The sequence below is a fragment of the Struthio camelus genome, chromosome 1, assembly GCF_040807025.1.
Source record: "Struthio camelus isolate bStrCam1 chromosome 1, bStrCam1.hap1, whole genome shotgun sequence".
Lineage (NCBI taxonomy): Eukaryota > Metazoa > Chordata > Aves > Struthioniformes > Struthionidae > Struthio > Struthio camelus.
The window spans coordinates 198,887,315-198,913,205 of NC_090942.1; the positions used below are offsets into that span (position 1 = coordinate 198,887,315).

General features: G+C 38.4%; 1 protein-coding gene across 7 annotated transcripts in view; it reads right to left on the reverse strand.

Moving 5' to 3' along the window:
- Positions 1-25,891, reverse strand: part of FRY (FRY microtubule binding protein) — a 261,215-nt gene that overhangs the window by 129,263 nt on the left and 106,061 nt on the right. For all 7 annotated transcript variants that reach the window (XM_068930110.1, XM_068930115.1, XM_068930112.1 and 4 more), the window contains one exon: positions 19,880-20,079. In XM_068930110.1, the coding sequence (XP_068786211.1) occupies positions 19,880-20,079 (200 nt within the window). The remainder of the gene's footprint in view (positions 1-19,879; positions 20,080-25,891) is intronic.

Here is a 25,891-nt window from a genome sequence, read left to right on the forward strand (position 1 = left end):
GCTCCAAAGGTGCTAACTTAAATCTCCTCAGACATGTAAAACAGCCACAGAATCAGCAATGGAAGCAAATTTTCAGTGTCTGCTCTGTCTCAGGACGTCCTCTCCAAGAACTCGGGGGGCCCAAGAGCACAGCACAGCTCAGGAGTTCCCACGGGTGAAGACTGACTCATCTTTACGTTTTCTTGCCAATCAGGCTCAGTTCCTGAGGCATATGGAAGTACATAGCTCAGTATTCTAGATATAGCCAACAGAATACAAAACACGAATTTTCTGAACTGCAGGGAAAATAAACAATACATGAAGGCAGATACATGAGAGTCTGAAAAAAATGTCACCCCCCAATTCTGCACTGAATTCTACTACTGCTTCTCATGTCTGAAATGTGTCAGCTCCTTTTTCTTCTTCTCTTTCTTCCATAAATCATATATCTTTCTTCTGCGACCACAAGATCTGGGCACTCCCACCAGCTCAGCATGAGATTTGCTGTTCAGCTTTCAGCAAACCATTACACTTACCAGCATCTGTTAATGCAACAGGCAAAATACAATCACTGCCAAGGGATGTGAGGTACAAAACAAAGAAATCTGTAAAGCTGCTGAGATAACAGAATGGAAAGACTTACAGTGGTGCAAACTTTTCTATTATTTAATGTTTTTCTCTGAAGAAAATATCATTCAGTATAATCTGCTGACTGATTTTGAAATTAATTATGCTGATACTCTCTTAATGCCAGATGGTAAGGAGGCTGGCTGCAGGATGACTGCAGTATCCCCTGACTACCTACCAAATAGAAAAATCAACAATTTTTTTTCTACTGACTCCCTGATTTACTGAGCACAACCATCAATATTTTTCATTGTTATCTCTAACATATAAAAAGACTTCTCCAAGTTATGCCAGTGATACAACAACTATTAATTAGAGCCTTATGATGGATTATTGGTAATGAAGACGCACAATAAAATCTTGTAGCCTAGTAACAGACATATGAAACTCCCCCACAGTTCTCCTCTTCAATCAGAAACTCTGTCCTTCTCTACCTAGTTCTAGTTTATGGGTGGATAATCATTCTTCTGTCTACTGCTGCGCACTGAAAAATAAAGCAGATAACCTTTCAAAACTAGTATTCCGTTTACTTAAAGGAAAAAGGTTCTTAAGTTTTCATGGGCTATGGACAAACCAATATCCTGAGAAACAAAGGCAGTTTAGAAAAGAAATACCCCATACATCTTTTTTTGTTTTAAATTGGTGACTCTGTTGCAGAAGTCCTGTTTTACCACAGAGAAGCTTCTTAGGGTCCGTTTCAATAATGAGGACTTTGTGAGCCAAAAGTTTTAGGTCCCAGAGCCTAACAGCTCAATGCTTGGTTTCCAGAGCAGAACCTAAAATGCTGCAGAAGATGCCTTCGGTGGCTGCAGAAGATGCCTTTGGTGTCTTACGCACAAATGAGCGGTGAGATTCCTCACTACATGTTTATCTTTAAGACAGGCAAAGTTAGATGAGAATAAACCTGCCCTGTGAACCTAAGTCTGAAACTGCAATCCGGAAAAGGTCCCAGTTGCCTGTTGCCTATCTCTAGAAGTATTCCATACAAATGCTTCAGGTTTTGATTGTGCCCTTCCCCAGGAGCGCCACTTCTGAGTCAGTGAAAAGATATGTCCATCCTGAGAGGCAATGCAACTCAGCTCTTGCTATGAGAACTGTTTAAATATCTATTAATAGGTAAAATGAAAAACAGAATCACAGACTCCCTCTAATAGTCTAATTTTCTCTCAATCTCTGCCTAAGCTGCCAGTTAACTAGTAGCCTGCTAGGTAACAGTTTTTCCTGCAAGGTTGGCTGCATGATTTTCACGCTCTCTGATTGGGAGAACAAACCATACTGAAATCTTGCCCTAGCTATGTTCTGTGCTCTCTTACATCAGAGTATTACATAAAAAAATTCACAGAATATTTAGATAAAAAGAGTAATGCTACCCACATGTGCCTGTTATCTAAAAGTAGAAGGGAATGCATAATCAATTAACCCATACTCTTTGATAAAGCGAACATACTTTAATGTCTTCCTGATAACCAGGTTCACTGTGAATAATGGATTCATTTTGAAATAATGGCAAGGGTGTTATTACAGTCTGACCAGTTACATTATGCACACATTCGTAAAACCAATTCTGCAGGTAAAAACTCCATAAGTAGAGATTTTGGTTATCATGACAAGAGTTCCACCTGTATTTTAGGCAGTGCTGAAGTGTATACAGTTTCCTGTTCACTGTGATAGCTGTTTTTGATTTCACCATGAAATGCCTAAGTCACCTTTTCAACTATGAGCCACAAATTCCACTCTTGTGCCAGCTTTAAAATAAAGTTAGGTATTGTAACACCTACCCTATAGATGTTTGAGTTCTTTATTGACTTGGCCATTAAATATTCCTTCCTACTTAAGTAATGTTGTGAATACAATTACTTAATTACTACTATTTTTAAGAAGTTTATTTCAAGGTAAGTGAAAAGCTTCCTTCTACACCTCCGCATATAAGGCCACCAATATGGAACTGGGAAGGCTTCATGACAATTAATTAGCTTCTCCTGATGCTGTCCCCATGTTGTGCAACTTTTTTATAGTAAAATTAACGCATTACTAATTTTGTTACCATATTTACTTGCATTCTCCTATAATTGTATTTGATATTTACAGTAAGTCTTGAAATATTTCATACTCCTTCTTTTCTTGATCATGAGAGTTTACTACTTCTTTCAGAGATAGGTTAAGCAAGCAAAAATTGTGACTCAAACTTACTTTGGAGTATTGCCCTGAAGTACATTGTGAAAATCCTCCTTTGCTTGCAATCAAAAAGCACTCAGGTGATGACAATGTTCGATTTTTTTTTAAGTACAGCTATTCTCATAATCACTTTTTGAGAGCTTTAGATACAACTCACCAGTTACAAAGATATAACAAGCATGCAACTGAAATCTGAAACGTAGACCATCTTGAGGAAAGGATCACTCAATAAGGTTAACTTGCTCAGAAAGCAATGGATTGCTAGATGTAAACTGAAGTACTTCTTTAGTGCTCCAGTGTCCACAACTGAGCCACTCACACAGTTTAAGAGCAATCTGATAATAGAGCTCATTTTAATAAAAATAAATTGCCCAGTACACTAGACTACTCTTCAAGAGGTCTTGTTTGCATAGTTTGTCTCATAATTTCAATATTCAGTAACTGAATTTGCCCTTCAATAAACATACAGCATAGCTTCTGCTTCTTGAACTTGATTATTGTTGCATTCTTGATGAATTTACCAGCCAAAAGGAAATTCATTTCATGACATCTGAATCAGAATATGTTTTCCAAATGCAAGATCAGAATTGCCCCTAAAATCATACGTGTTGCTATCCTCATGTTGCTTTCATTTTGACTGGAAATGCTTCTTATCTTGGAAGTCTCTCTCACTGTAGTCAACATTTTATTAATATTATGGCTATTATTATCTATTTCTATACAGAATAATGATAACATACATCCAACTAAAAGTGCAATCAAAATGTGCTACACACCATAAGCTGTGAGCAGTCACTGCCCATAGGACCTTACAGGGGAACAGACCAGGGCTTCCCAATCTGTGGGACATTTACTACAGAAATGGGTCACAGGCTGTGCAGCAGGCTGGGTGGCAGCAGTAGCAGCAGGCAGCTTGAGGATGGACACCTGAGGACACCCAGGAAATGCCAGGAATGGTTTTATTGTCCTAACTTCCCAAGATCTCTAGTCTATGGCTTTCACTGTGGCCTTTTTCATCCCTTCATCCCATCCTGAACCTACTGCTCCCTCTGCTTCTTTCCTCTCTCTTCATCCTCTTGGCAGGAGCAGCTGCTGCTGCAGCTGCCTCTGTCTCTTCTTTGGTCCCTGTTTGCATTGCTGCTCTCACCACTCTCTCCTTGGCTCTTCCTGAGCATGATACTGCCCCGACTCCGCCTGCAGCGAATTCAGCTCAGGCCCAGCCCAGCTGGACCCAGCCTGACTGTGGGAAGTCAAGTGCCTATGCACACGTTCCCCAGCGAACCCAGTTTGGAAGTGGGGTGCCCACAGTGGAGCTCCTCACTGTGCTGCTGCTCCTCTCTGCTTATGGCCATAAGCAGAGATAGCCAAATTTGGGGATTAGAGAGTTGAGAAAACTCAAAACAAAAGTTATTATTATTTACTATATTATTAATGATTAGTACTAAACAGATAACGAACTGAGTAAAGACGAAGGGGCAGATACAAGTATGTTTTTGGTGCCTAAGGGTTCCTAGAAGCATAAACGGATGATTCCCTGCATGATGCATAGAACAAATGATAGTGTGAGAACGACGACGCTGAGTAAATTCCAAGACAGCTCTGGATATCACAGTGAGAAGTTTAAGATAATAAATGTCTTTCATTTTCCTCTTTTTTTTTTTTCCTTTCTGATTCTTGCATGTATCTAGCACTGAACACAGTGGTGTTCAGGTCTTAGCACAGAATATCAAAATTCAGGAAAGCTTTTTCTGTTATCAGAAAGAGCCTTCCTGTTCCATCTTATCTCAGCTATGTGCTAGTGCTTCAAGTGTCTTCTGAAAACATAATTTTTTCTTTAGGCAATTGATCATCTCATCTAGTGTTAACTCCTTGCTTATTCTTCACCACTCAGTTCTAATATCCTTACAGATTTTTTTTTTTTCATTCTATGCAGTATTTTGGATATTGTTGCTACGGTAACTACTATATAAAATATTTTTATACTCCTGACAGACATTTTCATCACGTACCACAGGTTCAGCACTAGCAAAGACAAGGTTAAAAACCATAATAAAATGAAATTGCCTTTGAGTAATAGATTCCATGGCAGTCTATTTGCCCTGGAGATACATTTATTTAAAGTTTTTTTGAAAAGTTAAAATGTTTTCCAGCCTTAAGGCACTATTTTATTTTTATTTATTTTCTTGCCCACCCAATTCAGAAATGGCAAAGAGGCCCTTTTATACTATGAGCTGACTCTGTTTGAGTCTCTGTAGCTATAACACATTCTACAGAAATGTCTTCCAAATCTTGTATGAATAGGTAAGCTGAACTTGGAGCCAAAAGCTACAACCACAAAATATGAATAAAGAAAGTTTTGATTAATTTGAAACAGCCCACAGCTTTCTGGATTGTAAAAATCTTCAGGCAATTTCAGAATAATAGGCTCTCAATAATAACATTTAATTTTTTAAGCACTAAGCTTGTCTGAAACTGAGCCTTCAGTTGTATACTCCCTATTTGTTCACACTGGAAACTCCCATGAATATGTATTAGAGATGAGCTGTAAAGATCAGCAGAGACAATTTTGCATTTTATACTTGAAGCTATCATTCTTCAAAAAATATTATATCCTATGTAAGCTTTTTGAACTGTCAATGCTTACAAAACAAAATGCTCACCTAAAAATTATTTTCCTTCCTGAGTGCTATTGCTGTTGTGGAAAACATTAATAGAATCTGTTAAAACATAATATGATGAATATGCAATGGCAGATTTGTATTTTATTGCATTTATACATGTATACTAAATACAATATTTACAATTTATGTGAAAAATAACATATCCATCAAAAGCCCTGTTCATACACTCACACTAAAATACTCCTCCAGTGGCAGTTAGCTAGTTTTACCAGTTAATAAATTCATGCCTTTTCAGAGTTGCTACACAAATATAATTGGGTAATTTTACACAGGGATACTTTTCTCAACTGCCTGTCACAAAACTGAATGTTCAGGGAAACACGAAAACTAAAGGATGCTGTAGTGCATATCAGACTTAATTGTGTCACCAAATCATAATGATATATAATGCCACTAACATGACAGTTAGTTCCATTCTCAGCAACCATTAGGCACATTATTCCTACTGAATTACTGATGTTACTGACTTGGAGAGAACCTATCTATCTATATGGACATAGAGGATACTGATATTTTGATACAAAATGTCATTTTTGCATTCCATGCTAAAACTCAGCCAAATATACTCTACTGAGCAGTCCCGTGGCACAGAATGGCTACCAAAAGGAAACAGCAGAAGAATGAACCATTAAAAAATTTTAAGAAACATTTATTATGTCAAATGGAATAGACATAGACCATATGCAAACATCACAGCTTAAAAGACAAAGTACTTCTAAAAATGATCTTCTTAAGAACCCAAACAAACATGGTTCTTTCCTGACTACTATGAATGATCACCTAAGCCCTGAAAGAACTTGAATATCCCTGTCTTAATAATCTTTTCAGTAGGGAAGGAAGGTGGCCAGTGTTTTGCAGGAAACGGTCTGCTGCAAACAGAGCTGGATCAAAAATCCTAGATTTAAAATTCTGACATTAATTATTTTGTGCATATAAGGATCAGTAAACTTATCACTGTCAATCTTGCAGTATCTGTATCATCTAGGAGAAAATACCACAATGTTGATTTGCTTCTGAGCACTGGGCATGCAAATCATTATTCTGCAGAGGAGCACTTATTCTTCAGATGCAGCTTTACGATAGGGCTGAGCTGGTCTATCTGCCAGCTGCCTCTAAAAAAGGACAATTTTGGCTGTCTGATCCCTGCCTCCATTTTTGGCTGTGTGCTCCTGCCTCCTCCCTTGACCAGAACTGATACAGGCTGACCCTGAGCTGAGCAAGTTCCTGCAACTGAACTGGCAAAAGGATTCACTCTCCTTTCACCCTGTTTAAAAAGCACAGAATTAAAGAACAGACTACAGACCCACAGGAAAGTGGTTGCACTGAAATGGTTCTGAACTTTTTTGGAAGCAATTTTCAACTCCTATTTGCCTTTTTACTATTTGGGAATTGTTTTTTCTCCCCACATGCAGCAAAGAAGCCTAGTTACAGTATTTATGTCTAAGCAATTAAAAGACCCATATTCTTTGACTTAAAAACACAATCTGTTTACTCTGATAATCTCCCAAATGTCTTTCACCTGAAGCTTGCATGAAACAAGCAATTAGTGCCTTATGTTTTCATAGCAGTTCCTTCCAAGTCAGGAGGTCATCTTCTTTAAAAGTCTAGAAACTGCCAATTCAGTGCAAGACAACAGAATCCTTGATTTCCCCTGTTGCTCTGCTCAGCATCAATTGGCTATTAGATACTTCTTCTAAAGCACAGTGTCAACAATCATGGTACACAGATAGTAAATTAAACAGAAAAAAGTACTTCCTTTATTAACCTTTGAAGTTCTAAACATACACCAAAAGAAAACTCCAAACACAGTTAAAAAGATATGATAATATATTCTTCCAAGAAAATATCACAACAAAAGAACAAAATCACAGAGTCTGAAAATTTTAAAGAAAGTTCTGACGTAACTACGTAACTTTTGAAAAGTAAGTAGAAAAGCAATGCTAACTGCACATACTATTTCATATGGAGAAAATCAGCTTTTTCCAAGTGGCTTTGAAATAAAAGTAAATACAAGTAAAAATATTCTACATCCCCCACAATATTTTTGTTTTAGTAAAGTCAGGTCAAAAATACACTTGTCATTACACTTACTGCACAAAAACAAGGCAAGTTGCACGTTTAGAAGGCAGACTCAGCATCCATCAGTCACAAAAATCAGTCATGAATCCAATCTGTTCTTTCTGCATGCAATTGCTCTTTTCTTTGTAACAGCTCTCTGCTCTTTCATGCACATGGAAAAGGATGTGCTCAGCGCTACTCGACTGCTGAATACAAAACTATGTGAGAAAACAGGAGTGCAGTTTCAAGTACAGGTTTTCACTCAGTGACTCTGAATCTTGCCTTGCTAGCGTCCACTTCATATGCAGATCTAACTCAGTGACAGCTTATGTCAACACATCAGGTACTGCAAGCTAATTTTTGTCTAATTATCTCATTCTTTGTGAGAGGCATCTTTAACTTATGCTGCCTACTAACGACTTTCGAATGTGGACACTCAGAAACTCTAGTCATGGGAATAATTAATCTGCAGCAAGTGATGCATCAGAAAAATTGTCCAAATAAACCAAAGAAATGTCAAATTAATTTTCAGTACTCGTACTAGGCAGAAGTGGAGTAAATTCCAAGCGAGCTGAAGAGAGAAGCAAACCACTGACTGAGAGGTTGCTTTCCACCCTCTCATGGTGCAGTGCAGTGGAGATGTGCAGTGCAGAAATTAGCATTGCAATAAATTGACTAATAGCACCTTACTCACAAATCAAGTGTAAATGGGGAAACTTTCCCAAAATAAAATGGAACTTTAAGAAACCTAAATACTAAAATTGAGATTTTTCTTTCTTTCATTTATTATTTACAAATATCTTTGCAAACAGCCCAAAATGTCTGAAATTATTCCCTGATCAGTAAAATATTCCCAAACTTGCCTTCAACTTGATGTTCAGAATAAACTGTCATGATCTTTAAATAAAGGTTAAGTGCTGTTACACATATATGGGTAATGCCAAAAAAGCAAAAAAAAAAAGAAAAACAGCAACATGCTGTCAGCTTTTGTACCTACTCTAATATTTTCCTGTCGCTAAGTAAAGTGGATCTATGAAATAAAAATTTTCTTTTATTAATGCATTTTAAGCCCAAATAAGCTGAGAGCTGCCAGTGGACCAGTTCTGAAAGAAATATCTTAAATACATTCTTTTTTAAAATCTGGAAAGTTTAAAAGAGTAAACTGAAATATGAACTAAATTCTGAAATTTTAACTAAATTCTAGAGCAAGCAAGAATGAAAATAAACAGTCAATAAAATTCCCTAAAGTTTTGCATAACAGGAATGCCTTTTAAAAATTAGATCTCCATGACCCAAGACCATATCCAAATCCTCTGTCTGAACACGTGAAACTTGTAAGGTCTGTGCTAGTACCATAATACTTCCCTTTGTTTTTTCCTCTGATTTTAATTACTCCAGCTACCTCATTGTACACAGAGAAGGAGATGAACTTTATAGCTCATAAGTTCAGTAATTTTAAAAGAGGATCTAGAAACTAAGTGTGGACAGTTGATATAGACACCCTAATTCCCATTTATATCTATGCTAGTAGACTGACTGTCTCTGACTTAAGAAATTCCAATGTAAGATAAAATTTTGTTAACTAGAATCTAATTTGGTGAGGCAGAGAAAATATTAACTTTTATTGGCATCCATAATTTACGATGAAAATTCATAAAGGGCCGTTATGGGGAATGGCCCACCACGGCTTGGTTTAACACGAAGTTAATACAATAGAGAACTAAGTACTAACTGAATACACAGTATAGGATTGAGTTTGTTAGCGGTATGAAGTCTTACTAATGATTTGCCTGGACTAAGTTTAACAGCATTGATATGCTCAAATTTCTATAGCTATAATCAGTTATTACAGATTCATTGATTTACACTCCTAGGACAGTTACCAATCAATTGATGTTAGACTGTATATTTAAGTATGCAAAAAACCTAGGCCATTTTAACTCGGTTGTTGCTAGACTAGCTAAATTAGTATTCACGAACTGAGAAAGGCCTGGTACAGCAATAAACTGTTGTGAGGATGAAAAACAATATGGCTACTACATGGCAAAGCCTGACTGCAGCAGGAAACAGAAAAATACATTTCTAAAGAACTGTTCAAATAAGTACAGATTTCTTCTTCTATTCCTCTTTGTGCCGAGACCCATTACAATGGATTTTCATAGCAGTGTTTCTCTGTAACAGGAATAACAATGTGCTCAAAATACAGACATCCAGTGCAAGCTATACTCTATAACAACACTATTTCCATCTTGTTCTCAACCTGAAGCCATAAAGAAGGCTTTCTGGGGTCCTACTCCAATGAATGATGATACTTTCTGCATGACTTCAATCAAGAGTAGCGCCATCAGATGCAGAATGAGAGTCCAAAGCCATGAGCATATGGGATTGGAATAAACATAATGCTCTGAAAAAGCATCTGATACAGGGATTTGTATGTAACATTTTCAATATATTAGGAACAATATACTATGGAGATCTGGACTTCCAAAACCACATTAAGGCCTTCCCAGGAAACTGCTATTCAGAGCTCTAGTTCAGCTGTATACTCAGCTAGTTCATCTATGCATTGTTCATCAGTCTCTATATGTATATTTAAAAAATGTTCAGGGGCATGCAAATAATAATCACTTGCATGAAGAGAAGATTGGTCTTGTGGTAAAAGACTTCTGTGAAACAGAAACCGGAAGATCCAGTAGTAAATTAAACAGAACTGGGAGACAAAAGTCAGCACAGACCAAAATGTAAAACTTGATCAGTCCCGTCCTCTCACGGAATCACAGAATGGTTGAGGTTGGAAGGGACCTCTGGAGATCATCTAGTCCAACCTCCCTGCTCAAGCAGGGTCACCTAGAGCATACTTCCCAGGATCGCGTCCTGGTGGGTTTTGAATATCTCCAGGGAAGGAGACTCCACTACCTTCCTGGGCAACCTGTCCCAGTGCTCGGTCACCCTCAAAGGAAAGAAGTTTTTCCTCATGTCCAGACGGAACTTCCTCTCTGTTTCAGTTTGTGCTCGTTGCCTCTTGTCCTGTCACTGGGCACCACGGAGAAGAGTCTGGCCCCATCCTCTCGACACCCTCCCTTCAGATACTTGTACACATTAAGGAGATTGCCTCTCAGTCTTCTCTTCTCCAGGCTGAACAGGCCCAGCTCTCTCAGCCTTTCTTCAGAGGAGAGATGCTCCAGAGTCCCCTCAGCATCTTTCTAGCCCACAATTGCACACAGTACTCCAGATGTGGCCTCACCAGGGCTGAGGAGAGGGGGAGGAGCACTTCCCTCGACCTGCTGGCAACACTCTGCCTCATGCACCCCAGAATACCATTGGCCTTCCTAGCCACAAGGGCACACTGCTGCCTCATGCTTAACTTGTTGTCCACCAGGACTCCCAGGTCCTTCTCAGCAGAGCTACTTTCCAGCAGGTCAACCCCCAGCCTGTCCTGCTGGCATGGGGTTATTCCTCCCTAGGTGCACTTGCCTTTGTGGAACTTCAGGAGGTTCCTCTCTGCCCAGCTCTCCAGCCTGTCCAGGTCCCTCTGAACGGCAGCACAGCCTTCTGGTGCGTTAGCCACTCCCCCCAGTTTAGTATCATCAGCAAACTTGCTGAGGGTGCACTCTGTCCCTTCCTCCAGGTCATTGATGAATATATGGAACAAGACTGGACCCAGTACTGACCCCTGGGGGACATCGCTAGCTACAGGCCTCCAAGTAGACCCTGTGCCACTGACCACAACCCTCTGAGCTCGGCCATCCAGCCAGTTCTTAATCCACCTCACTCTCCTTTCTATCTTTGACATTACTTCTGAGAGCTGGAGAAAAAGGTGAGAGATCTTGCATCTGGTCATTTGATACTTCTTTGGTCCCTGAACAGGGAAGTTAACTGACAGTTTATTCCTATATGCAAAGAGTTTTACACCAACTGAATTATGATAAGCAAAGTTATTTCTGCTATATTAGAAGGACAAAACAGACGCAGGAAGCTTTTTTTTCTGTACAGAGAGGGGGGAAGTGCAGCTTTCCTGTTGAGCTCATCATGTTCTTCCTAGTTATTATGAAAGTGATGTCCTCACCTTCGAGCAGATCTACTGCTCACGGTGAGAGCAATGCTACGAGGATATAGTCGATCTCTGTGCTCCAACCAGTGCACAATGTCCCTTCTTTTAGTGCATTCATACTTAACTGGTAAAAATCCCACAAAAATGGGGAGGTGAGAAAGAGGGTACAAGTTTCCTACATTTGTGAGCCTTTGGAATGAAAATATGGAAATGGCATTAGACCTCTGCTAAAAGGTAGGACAGAATAAAATGCAGAGGGGACATCCAGGATTAGTTGACAGTTATCCTGCCAACGAGCGAGTACTGAGACACGGTTGCATGAGTTGTTTCTAATACAGAACTGCCTGTGATCCCACTCATTTCCCAGTATCTTCATCCTTTCTTCTGTTTACCCACTTCTGAGATTAAATGATCTGTTTCCTAGAACATGACCGACTTTCCTCAAACTATGCCTACATTTGTTTTGACTTCAAGATACTCCAGGAGTGGTATCACTTTGGTTTTCTCCCTCTATAAAACTCTGGTTAGAAAAGAAAGCAATTCAGCTCTTCCCTAGAATGAATAATACTGTGATCAGGATCCCACAAGCACATAGAGGCTCAAACAATCAGAAAAAGGCTGAAATCCATCTGGAAAACTTAAGAACAATTTGATGCAGGGAAAGTGAAAATGCTTTGTAGACAAGTCTCCACAAGAAGCAGTAACCAGGACACACGTCACTTGCAGCAAGACTAACTTCCAAAGCGCTTATGTGGCTTTGCTGGTGTCAGGGCACCGCGAAGCTGGTGGCTCCCTCGGTTCGGGCAGGTGCCTGCGGGTCAGGGTTGGGGTGGGGGTCGGGGGGGCCTGTGGTCACCCAAAGGCAAGGCTGTGGCAGGGCTGGAGCTGGCACTGTGGCGGTGGCATGGAGCAGGGACTGACGGTCCTGGGCTGGGCTGAAATAGGGGCCTGGAGCTGGGCAGAGTCAGGGAGGCCTGGGGGTGGGCAGGGACAAGGAGGGCTAGGGGTGCCCTCAGGACCCGGACAGATGGTTACCCATTCAGCTTAACATGACTTAATTTAATCTTTAATACTTGCCAGTTCGTTAGAATAAATTTTGACTCTAATTGTAGGGCTGCTCCAGATACACCTCAGAGCTCTGTAAATAATAACCACATTTCACTTTACCTTCAGATAGCCCAGGGGTAATAAATGACAGCTCCTGACCCTGAATAACAGTCTGTTGTCTAGCAGTGACTGCTTCTTTAATGTGAGGTAGCCACTTACTTTGATCAACTATGTGTTTATTTACATAGACTAAGAAAGTAGGTAAGGAGAGGTATACTTATAAGGTGAACTTGATTGATAGCGTCTCATGACTGACTGCAGTTAGTTCTCTTAAAACTTCCTTTCTTTCTTGTGGGCTCTCTTGGCTATGTGTTTTATCTCAAAGGCTGTAGCTGTGTCATAACAGACTTGCCCCCAGGTGACTTATCTGAAACCTTTTCCTCCCAGTTACTGGTATTGATCTGACAAACTTTAAAGGAGGATCTCAGGATGCTCCTGCTGAGCTAGTATTGGCCTTCAGTACTCTTTGGCTACAAGTAAGATGGTCATAAAAGCCAGAGCACCCATTCGTACCACAGACTCAGATAAGGACACAAGACTTTATCAGGTAGATTTCCATACTGGGAAGGTAACTAAGTAGTTAGGATTTTCCTATATTTGCCTTATTAACAGATATGCAGACTACAGTACTGGCAAAACTAATGGAATAAGTCAAGCTGTCTAATGTGTGAACCGTGAATGTATGCCAGATTCAGGCCCTGGAAAAGAGCACATAAATTTAAATTTTAAAACACGCAGCAATCCTGACTGAACAGCTCATTTACTTCAAATGTGACTCCAGAGGATGAAGCTGTTGCAAAAATACAGGTATCTCTTTACCAATTGCTACTGATCTTGCAAGAATGCTACCAAAATAGATACTTGATTTTCTTTCCATCTTCTGTGACGACAGACCAGTGATAAGGCTGGCCTGAGATGAGTGTAATAAGACTTCAATTTTCTGGATAGTGGTAACAACCAATATTCAGTATTCTTAAACGATACAAAAATGTGATTAGGGGCATGTGGCAGATTCTCTGCTATACTTGCAAAACCCAGCCAACAGGTGATACAGAGTGATAGCCTCCATGACATGGGATTGAATCTGTCTTACAATGTTAAATCCTCTTAGCAATTTGAACCACCACATGCACCACTGACTATTCTCCAGTTGTATTCGTGCAGGAGAGAGGCCCAGGGACAGGGAGCATCCCAGAAAGGTTTGCTGTCAGAATGAGAACTGCAGCCTCAAACAGTATTCTGCCCATACGCCCAGCTATGGAAACTGTGAGATCACCGAGAAAGCTCCTATTGACATTGCCTGGCTCTGAAATGAATGGGAGTTTTTATAGGCATGAATCCAGCTGCAAATGCCTATGCAAAAATGTATCCTTTTCCTTCCTGATTGCTAAAATGGGATGAACTTTTCCCTCAATCTCATATGGAAGCTGGAATCTGACCCATGTTGCATCCTGTATCCATCCTCCTCCTGCACTCCCCAGCTACTGCTGAAGCCCTAAATTTGTCTCCTACTGTACCTTTCTCCACTTGTGTCTTTCACACTCTTCCTCACAGTTCCTGTGTTCTAACTACATGACATGTTCCCCTGGACTATGTAGAAGACATCCCATCTGTGGCCACTGTTTCAATCACATGAACCTTTCTAGGTCTTTCAGGATGATAACTGCTCTGAGGTTCAAGATCAGCATCCCTAAAGAGGTACTGCTCTATACTGTGCAGTGCTGGGTTTCTTCTGGAGGTCTCAGCCTGAGATATGTATCAAGATAACTAGAGGGGGATATTATTCCTGGTGAGTGGAAGGGGAAGAAAAGGCTCTTTATGCTACTGGAATTGTCTTTGCTGTATTTGATGCTTTCCATGTGCAGTATAGGAGCTTGATTTTTTCTGCATTCTGCCTTTGCATCCTTTGGTTAAATGAGTAGATGTTGCTTATTCCATGAAGAATTTTTCCCAGGCTTAGCTGTCTCTTTTCCTTCTGGGGGAAAGGATAAGCTGATCTGGCTCAGCTTGAGCTACACTATCCCTAGCAGTGCCTGGGTATGTAACAGGGAATTTGTGAAGGCTGGACTCTACTTGAAGAGGCAGCGAAGTTCCAATAAAAGCTGATTAGTGGTGAAAATGAGACCACTGTTTTGCTTGGCTAATTTCTTGAAGTGCAGAGATGTTAGCTGCTGGAAAGTTTGAGAGAAAAGAAACAGTACGGGGGACAAGCCACATATGTAGAAACCAAACCTAGTCCTTAGGCACACCTGGGAATTGAATAAAATATTGAGATCAACTGTTAGTCTAAAAAATTGACCTAAGATACAGTTAACAACCTGCAGCAAAGAAACTCTGCTGAGCTGACAGCTGCTGGGAGCACTAGAAAATGAGGCTTTCCCCTGAGGACAGTGACTAACAGACCTAGATCTGCCCCATTCAACAAGTCACCTGGTGCAGCCACTGTAAAAGATCCTGTAGGCCTTCACATAATGAAGGATTGGATATAAAGGTTATGTATTCAGCTGTAAGAGTCAGATGATGTGTAGGTGCCTTGCCTTTCTTACCAACGGGAGATGCCAGTTCTCAGCACAGTATAATAAAGTGAGGCAGAATTTCTAAAGAAACATATCAAGTACTTCAGATGCAACTAATGAAGGAATAGATAATTTCTCTTAATGTCTTATACGTTATTTGTCACAATTGGGCCTAAAATAACCAACCCACTAATATTTATATATACCACTTAAAAACTAACTAAAAAATATAGTAGAAATACAGAATTATGATATTCCCCAGGGCTGAGATGAACTGCCCATATCTGTTCTACAGAATCTTGAGTACCTCAGACACTAGTAGGATAAAATAATTATGTTAATTACGAGTGACACAATGCTTGAATGATACCAAGTGACAAAGAGGTGCATAGGGGCAGATGAGAACGTGAATATGGTATTTTTGTGGCATATGCTGAAGAGGATATTTTTTTAAGGGAAAAAGAAAAGCATTTTCAATATTTACTTGAGTATAAGTTTATGCAAATAATGTTGTTCTGCTTCCAGTTCATCTGCGCTCACAAATACTGAGCGGATACTCAGAACAGAGTAAGACAGTTTATCTTGCTTCTTGTCCGTGAAATAACTTGTTCCTGACAGTAACCTCTATCTGTGCACTGTGAATAAATGGAGGATCCCAAGCTCCTATTTTTACTGAACTATTAATGAGGACTTCAGTGTAAAAAAATCTGTAATGCTAATATATCTCATTATAAATGAGCACAAAGAAGGAGTCATTCCTCATGTGATGCCGCTGGAATTTCAGTCCAGGTAAATGAGAAAATTCTACGTCACAGCTCTGTGATAAAACTGATTGGCATTATTGTAATCAACACACACCTTATTAGGTATCACAGCCTCAATCCTCAAAAACCTAAAATCTCCTTTTTTTCCAAGTCTGCCCCTTTCAATTTTTTTCCAAAGACCAGATAAAACTACCTAGCGGAAGGAGGAAGTTATTGGCAGGATATGTGATTATCCTGATAATCCTAATACTCTAAGGAGTAAGATTTGCTCTTGAGTTAAGTATTAAGATAGGGAGTTCCTGAATTGAGAGAAGCTTAGTTAAGCTTGCAGGAAAAAAGCATAATGGAAGTTTACCAACAGCTAAATTAACCATCAACCACTGTCAATGCTTGTAGTCACTATTCTGTATCAATGTCCACAGCTGTAAGTAACACAGAAAGCAGTATTTGAAGATTAGCCTGATCAGTATGCACAGGATGAATTATTACCCTAAGTGATAATCAAGAGTCCTAAAAAGGAAACGGTTTTCTATGGTCTTCTCACATTATGATATGATACTTAAGTAGATTTTATCATTTGCACTAGCAAAATCATTTCCCTGGCTTCCTTATTTAAATCTCATCATACGGCCACTACTGCTTGAAAAAGCAAAAAGAATGGTAATAAATTGTCAAATTGCATTTGTAAGTAAAGCAATGCAAAGAAGGAGATTTATAGCATAAATGGGTAAAAATGTAAATATGAATGGAATCAGCTGTGAAGAAAGATCTACAGGAAAAAATGCTTAATGTTCATCATAAAGGAGAATAATTATTTATGGAAAAGAAGCAGGAAATTATTAAAGATTATCAAAGGGAAATGATTTACATTTAATTTTATAAACTGGGCAATGCCTTTTAATTAATTTTAATATCCAATACCTTTAGCTTGGATTAATACAATTTCATAATCTAAATAAAGCAGTTTAATCATTAAAAATTAGTCACATAACTGTGAACTTAATATAATTATGGATATGTTTGTACATTTCAGAGATTCTAAACAGCTGAAAAGTTTGAACTGAAATTCCAAGTAAAATATTCTTCAGATAGAGTAAAAAAACCACATCTGAAAACTTTCAAAAGGTTTTCATTCTGACTTGTTAAAGACTTAACAGTGGATGGTCTATATTAGATTCATATCTAGAAAACTTATTAACTGGGGAGCAGGTTTTATGATGATCACAGCCGGACCCAGTAACCAAAATGTCAAATTATACTTGGTTGACAGCCAAGGCAGCAGGAGGAAAGGGTGACATTGCCCTGGGCTTTCTCTGCTGCTGGAATCTTGCTCTACCAGCTGAGATTTCATGGGGCTGCAGGAGGGAGTGGGTAGAGTGCCCTTCACTGCTACCCTAGAAAATAAATAGCAAAACATTTTTATGCCCTGCTAGCACCTCTACTCATGGCATGACACAGATTTAGTTTTCCACCATAGTTGTCAGAACCCTGTAACTTACAGTTGAACCTCGTATACTTCAAAAGAGAAAGAGACGGATATATCGAATGGGTGTATGGAACCCAAAAAAACTGAGAAAGAAAAATACATACCGACAACAGTAACAATAATCAGAAATAGATACATAGGTAAGATTTATGCACAGAAAGAAATACCTAGGTAAAGAAACTATCAATACATGTTTAATTTAACCCTACATTAACTTCAGAGTTTGAATCTGTGATAAATTTTGTGATAAAAGAGAGGTAAAAGCAATTACATTGAATACAGATCTTTTTAGCTTCTCTAAAAGGTATCTATCTTAAATATTTATCACTTATAAAATTAAGCTGTCATATCTTGCAATGACTTAGAGAACTCAGTGTTGGAGCACCGAATTTGCAAGTTTGATTTCCTCTGAAGTACAGTTGAGTTTAATTAGAACAGAATCCTCAAAGAGCTCAGCACTGGACTATCCATTGTGAAAAAAAAAAAAGGATGGCTCTACATCACCGCTTTATAAACTCTGTCTTGCAAATCCCTGACCACAATTTTAGTTAGCAGAGTAGAAATTCGGGAACACAGCAGCTAGACATCCAACAGCTTTCCCACAGAAATGGTGAACATAACTTCTTAATCACTGTTCTAGAATTTTTTTTTTCCATTTTCCCTTGTCACTTCTTTCATTACAAATTAATTATTTCAGGATCATCTTGACTGGATCTCCATAAAAACCTCCTTATGCATTTGTCACAGTCACCCTCAAAAAGAATAATGTTACACCTTATATACTCTATTCGTATTAAATTAGATGTGAATATATCATTGAATTATTGTTAGTTTTTCCACAATTAGACTTTTATAAGAAAAATGTTCTGAAAATATTGAAGAGAAGGCTCTAGTCATATTTGTAAATTCTACACTGAATTTACCAAATAAAATTTCACTGAAAAATTTCACTGATCTTATTCTAGATGAATAAGATCAACATTCAGACATTCATAGTTACACAAAGAGACAAAAAGAATACATCAACATACAGCAAGTGTAAATCATTTTAGCACCAGGTGAAATGGGAAGAAGTCAGGGTCACTGGTTTACATCTATTCCTGAAATGTTAAATGAAAACGCAGAGGCAAGTGTTTGGGAGCAACAGAAGTGCCCACAAAGAAATGGTAGGTACATAGTCTCTCTGTTCTTTCTCTTCTTGTCAAATAATTTCACAACTGATTTTGTTTTTAAATTTTAAAGGTGTTTCACTGTGGGTCACACGAAGAGAGGATGGTACTAAGTAGCTGCTGTCCCCCTTTTTTTTAAAGAAGGCTTGCATCATTATTGTTAGTTTCTTTATTTTTTGTGATTTGGAAGGGACTCTTCAAAGAAGACAAACTGAATTTTTCCTTTTAGCTTTTTTGTGTTATTTCTAAATTATGTATGATACTTCTCATCCTGCATCGACCTAATGTTTTAAGTGGAAAGCCTGGAAAAATTTTCTAAAACTATAACAAATTCTTCTGAATGTAAACCAAGGCAAAGAACTAAACAGATTTCATTAGAATCAAGACAATCTTAATTTTACTATTCAGAATCTCCAGACCTGAAAATGGGGAATTGGTCTAACTATTCTATACTGTGCTTTGCAACAAAAATGTTGCAAGATGTTTCCTTACAACTCAGAAATGCAGGTTCCTGGTTATTTTAATTTTTCAATTTTTACTTTGTCACAACTAAAATATAGGTTACAGAACTATTCTTGCCTATTCAAAATCACAGAAAGGTATATAAAATGTAGTCTTAAGTTACAAGAGCAGACTCCTAGAAGTTCAATTATATGAGACAGTTTGGAACAAAGGTATTTGTATATTAAATTTGTCCAAATTTGCATATAAACAATAATGTTTCTCTTACTGACTCTGCTAGACCTTGTAATGTAACTCCTTTTTTTCAAATGCTGTATTTTTTTGTATCTAGGAAATGAGGTGCTGTAACACTTTATTAGGCTGTGAAACCTACTACTATCGTTGAAGTAAAATAAGAGGCAGTAATGCTATTGATTTTAATTTTTTAGTGTTGGAAATCCAATAACATTCTGAAATATTGTCTTTACCATATTTCAGCATTTTCTATTTTGCCTCATGTGACATCCCTCCCAGCTGTGAAATCTACACTGACATCCCTTCTGCCTCTCAAACGTATTAGCATGTGCCCATATTGCAAACAAAAATAACATATTCATTCCTTTTCATGTCACCCCCCTTGGCATATCTTGCATACCTCTGTCCTCTCCCACGACCTTCCAACTGCCATAGTAGCATATCTTATCGTTTGGGAAACACTATCAAAATCTAATGAAGACTAGAAGCAAATATTCTGCATTGTAGAGTAAGCCTGAAAATGAATTCAAAGCAAAGTATGTATATACTTAGAATTTCCTTTTTACTCACAAGAGGCTCTGCCATGATGATGCGGATTTTGCGTTCAGCCTGAGTAGTAAAGTTAACAAATAAGCTCTTCAGGACATATTCGCCTGGTTTACTGTCTGGGTCAACACTGATAGGCAACATGGCTGGAGGTCCTTTTTCTCTCTGTGTGCCGGAAACAGGTGGGACGGGCGGCTTAATATATCCGTTACCAACTGGAGAAGCTGGAAGGTAAAAGATAAACATTTACTTTAAGGTAATTCAACGTATCTTGACTTTTCCAGAGCATCCCAATCTACTATACTGGCAGAGCAAAGCCAGACACTAGTTGATAATCAAAGAAGCACACAATATGTTAATACAATTTCCATATTATAGTAAATATATAGTTACATGTAAACTTTACATAATCTAGATTAGCAGAAGAAATCAAAGATGAAACCTTATATATTAAAACCAAGTAGCAGTTACTATGCAGAGACCACTCTATGCTCTTTTCTTACATTGTAAGACCTGCTGATACCTAGTTCTCTGAAAAACACTCTTATTTCTTATCATTTTATCTTCTAGGCCAGATCTCTAATTCAGTTGTCAAATAAATAATGTACTATTTATTGCTATTCAAACTGATCTATCCTTACATAAATCAGGAGTATACTTTTTTGAATAAGGTAAGTTGTAAAGGCCTGACTTTCTTCGTTTAGAATTTTGCTGTTTAAAACACGGAACTTCATCAGTATAAATCTTGTAGGAAAAGAGTCAGGCACAAAATATTTTTCCATGGCCAAAAAATGTCAATTATTTATTAGTTCTCCTGAAAGTATCAAACACTACAGTCATATCTGGCACTTGTGAGACCACTTCTGGAGTACTGTGTACAGTTTTGGGCTCCCCCGTAGAAAAAAGACGTTGATACGCTGGAGTGAGGCCAGTGGAGGGCCGTGAAGATAGTTAGGGGCTTAAGCACATGATATATGAGGACAGATGGGTTGGTTCAGCCTTAAAAGAAGGTTAAGGGAAGATCTTATTGCAGTCTTGAACTACCTAATGGGCAGGTATAATGAAGATGGACACTGACTCTTTCTGGAGTTGCACAATGACAGGACAAGAGGTAACAGACAGAAGTTGGAATAGGGTAAGTTCTGGTTAGACATATGAAAAAACTTTCGCTGTGAGAGTGGTCAAACACTAGCCCAAGTTGCCCAGAGAGACTGTGGAAACTCCCACTGTGGAGATATTCAAAACTCACCTGGACAAGCTCATGAGCACTGTAATCTAGATGGACTTCCTTTGAGCCAGGGACTGGACGAAATGACCTCCCAAAATCCCTTCCAATCTAAATTATTCTGTGATTCCCTACAACTCCTATCAAGATAGTGTATGTTATACATCGCTCTAGTTCCTCTACTTCTGGGAAACGGGAACAAAATTAAATTGAAATACTATGAAGATAAAATCAGTTCAAACACTATTGTTCCATGCATAAAATTCCTAAACTGAAATCTGCAGGTTTAGTTCTTATTTGTAATAAGAGTTATGTCTGGTCTTCAGGAAGATACTGGTAGCATCCTCTGTTAGCTTTGCCAGAGACGTCGTAAGTAGCAAACGAAGCAACACTGGAAGGACGATAATGTGCCATTCTGAATGCAATGTAAGTGCTGCAACATCCGTGACCACTGCTGGTGATTGGTATAGAGCTATTTTAATGCAATACAAAAAGTGGAAAATATTATAAGCTAATACCATTTCCCCATAGCATGGCATTCCTAAGTATTACATTGTATGTTGTTTCCAAGTTGTGAAGAAAGAAAGAAAGAAGAATGAACTACAATGGTGGATGCCTCACATCTAATGCCTTTAGCATTTCCTTTTGAGGAACAGAGTTGCAACTACTACTGAAAGTAATTGTCAGCTATTAACTACATTAGATTACTTTAAGAATAAATGAGATTTTAGATCTCTCCTAAATATTTTAACATTTTATTGCTGCAAAAACCTGAACCATCTCAATCCCAATTAGTACATTATCATTTGAAAGTGTTCAGGATGTCACAAAATTAGACCCCAAATTCATACAGTGAAAAATAAAAAACTGCATTGGATAAAGAGAACATATTTCTCTTTAGAAAATCAAAGTTTAGAAGTCCACTACATGACTAAACTGTAAGATAGAAATGCTTTTGTTTGTGTAACTATTATTCTGCAAGTATGACACATCCAATTCATATCACACTTCACCTTGAAAATAACTCCTCTGACAGATAAACTATGACTCTTTAGCACAGCAGCACCACTTCTTCCATTCACTTAGATTTTCCTCCTGCAAAGTTTCACTTGATTTCTGAGGCTAAAACACAATCACTGAGTTTTGCTTGCAATATGATCCTTTGCCTAAAACAAGTTGTATAGAACACTTTTACATTTATATTACACAAAACTGTTTCCAAAAATACACAGTTGTTCTGAATAATCATCTACTTCAGAGTAATGAGAAAAGAGCCACCAGAGAAGAGCATAATCACAGTTCCTCTCCTGTCATCACCTAGGCGCTCCTAAAGTTTAGGCGTGAGGGCAATGGAATGCAATGGATCAAAGGCAAATTTACATGGACTATCAAATCTATTAGGTCATGGAAATTTCTCCCCAAATAGCTTTAGAAAGGAGTCAGACAATATTTTTACAATTACTAATATATTTGTCAAATACATGGTTTTGATTGGCTCAGAACTATCCATGAAATTAGTTTGATTGCCAAGTGCTTAATTAGGATAAATGGCTTTCTGTGAGCAGTGAAAGCAGTTTTCTTGTGGATTTATATCCTTTGCGCTGTAAATGTCCTGCCCTCCCCCGTGTCGCTATCTCAGGCTGCCCCCAGCCATTGCTTAGCCTCCCTCCTGAGGCTCTGCAGCCAGGGCTGTGCACATGCACTGCCAGCCAGCCTCTGCCAAGCAAAACACCCAGCCCTCGGGTGCTGCTGCCTTTCTCTGACCACGGCCATAATCCGAGACTCCCTCCTGAAGGACTCTGCAGGAATCCAATCAAATGCAAGCTTGGCATCTGCTCCACAGGCAATTTTGGTTTAAATGAGCTACTAAGTTTAAAAGTTACTAAGGGACTGGCAGAGAGAGGGAGAGAGGAGGCATTGACGGAAGCAAGACAGTGTGTGAGAACATGCACACCTCACATCCTTATGAAATTAAGTTTGAAAACCCTTACTGCATTCCCTGCGAGCAGCCATTCTTGCCTTCTACCATTATGACACTTACCCGAAATTTTGGTGACATCTAAATTCAATTTCCTCCTCTATCCAAGAGGACACAAATCTAAATCATCATTCCTGCTAGGAAGCCTTCAAACAACCATGTTATTACGACACAGGCTAATGTTAGTCTCTCTTTTTGATGCTCGTCCTTGCTGTACACCACAATGCTTACATTTTGCTTGCAGGGAAGAGATAAACCAAGGCCTAGTACCCGTGAAGATCACCAGATTGTTGGTGTTGAAATCACCAGGTCGTATTAGTAACTCTCAGCATGCTTAGATCATGCCTCTCTTCAACCAAAGGAGGATGCACTGCACTTCACAACTCGGCTGGCATCTAGAGATGTATTTTGAGTTTGATCTCTATACATAGTTTTCCTGTTACGGTCATTCCCCTTTTCAGAAAATACCCAAATGTGAATAGAGCTAGAAATACCAAACAGCTAAAGACAAATGACTCCACACCTTATGATCTGGGCATTCTCTTAACCTGAGGCAAGTAATTTTCCATTTTTCATTTCACTGAGAAAAAATGAAGAAATTATTATAGATCAATCCAATCTATTTTTTTTCAGAGACCTAAAGTTTGCACACTATAGTAGAGAAACAGTGTTATTTGTGGGTTTTTTCAGTGTATCAAAAATTTTTATTTTAGCTCTTCTGTGAAATGTTGAACCATACAGTCTTTCCCTCACAAGAAGGTCAAATGATGTCCCGGGGGTTAATATTTATCATTGCTACAGCAATAACAGCAATTATAGAAATGACTGATATATGACATTTATTTAGTTCAAATTTGTAAAATAACATTTTGTAGTGTCAACTCCATATAAGCATCTGCAGTGTGAAAGTTAACATTGCCACCATTATGAGGATTCGAGTCGATCGTGAGTTGGTCACAAGCTATTATACATAAGTCTGGCTTTCTAATACATCTGTTCAATTCCATTATCTCAAGTATTTGTGTAGGCTTGATATTTGCATTGCAAAAATCTGACCCAGCAACTAGATCATCACTGACGTGATGATGCATGAGCTTATAGATCGTTTTGCTAGAGTGAAAGCTCTACAAAGCTCATTGCAAAAAAACCCTTTGCCTCAACATAAAACTGGAAATCCAAGAACTCAAAATTTAAGAAATACCAACATTAAAGATGTCCATGGTTGGCCCCTTTATACATTACAATGTAGGTCTTAAAAATTAGTAATAAAGTATGCCCATTTCCACCATCTCTCTGCCAGTGAAACACTTCTCCATTAAATAACAGATGTAATTATTTGTGAGAAATCACTACTTAAAGTTTGTATGGATTTATGCAGAAGATATGGGGGGAAGGGAGTGTACTCAATTCCAAATGTTGATTTCACTGACAAAAAAAGTTTTAACTATGTGATTTCAAAACAACAATGTTCTTCTACATTGAGAATATTACCTGAATGGATCACTGAAACATCTGCTCCAAACTCTTAATGTACTGTAGGTTATTGGTCACCAGGCAAGACTTACTCTTCTAAACTAGACACACAGACAAAAGTTGCTCATTCCCAAGGCGACTGAATGGTGAACCACATGCAGAGAACGGGAGACCATGGTAACCTTGATGCCTGAACGCCTGCAAGAGCAGGGAATCTGTAGGGCACTTTTAGAAAGTTCTGTACATACTAAAAGCTCCTATCCTAGAAAAATCTGTACAAGAGATTACCTATATATGATCAAGCAGCAGGTGTCTGTACCACTTTTGTGTGTAATTTCATCTGAGGGCTATGTCTCTTAATCAACCCATTTTCTTGTTACCAAGATATATTTCCTATTTTCTACTGTGTGTGCAATAAGCTGTACTTCACACGATAGTGATTTCCTATAGAATACTTTCATTTAGTTCAGATTACTTAAGATTTTCTTGACTTTCTGTACTTGAAAACATTTCAAAACAAAAAGGAAATATGGAAGCAGCAATGCAGTATCACAGGCTCATATAACCACAGCCATGTACTATTGCCGCAGAAAGGATACCTGAACTAAAATCATTAGTAACTTGTCTTCATGTACTACATCCTCTGTTTTCCTGATCTCTGCTTCCCGGATCATAGAAACTGCTGCAAAAAGGGACAGTAGTTTTAACACATACACAGTCACTAAGCTGGTGATGGGGACAAGTACAAAATTAAATTATCACACCAGAGTCTCTGCTATGGTCTGCACTACAGATATTTTCTTCAAAATCGAAGATACGCAAAACAACAGAAAGATCTAACCATTCTGCCCAAGCTAAGCCTCTGCACAACACTGGATACAACTTCAGCAAACCATCGTTAGTGAATTTCCAGTATCTTTAACCAGAAAAAACAGACATTGCATTCTTTTAGTTAACTGTGTCAAATTTACACTTTAGCAACAAAGAACAAACTAATAAGACAAACCGAAACATGTATTTCCAGTATTTTCATACCTACCGAGCCCTTTTATAAAGCTGATCATACTGGGTTTTCTCCAACATGCTACCGTCATATCCATGAGCCTATGAATACCTGAAATGTTCCACTTCTTAAGTTAGAAAAGTTAGAATCCTTTCCTAACTAAAACTGAAAAGGAAATTAGTTGTTTCATAATCCTGCTTCACACTCCATTATAAATTTTTCAGCTTGGAGGCAGACATTTCTTTTTTTTTTTTTTTTTTTAAATGAACAAGCGCTGAAGACCTACAATGTGTGAGCTAGAGCAGGCCTCCGGATCAGATCAGCCTTTCCATAACCAAAGGGGTAATTTTTAGCTTC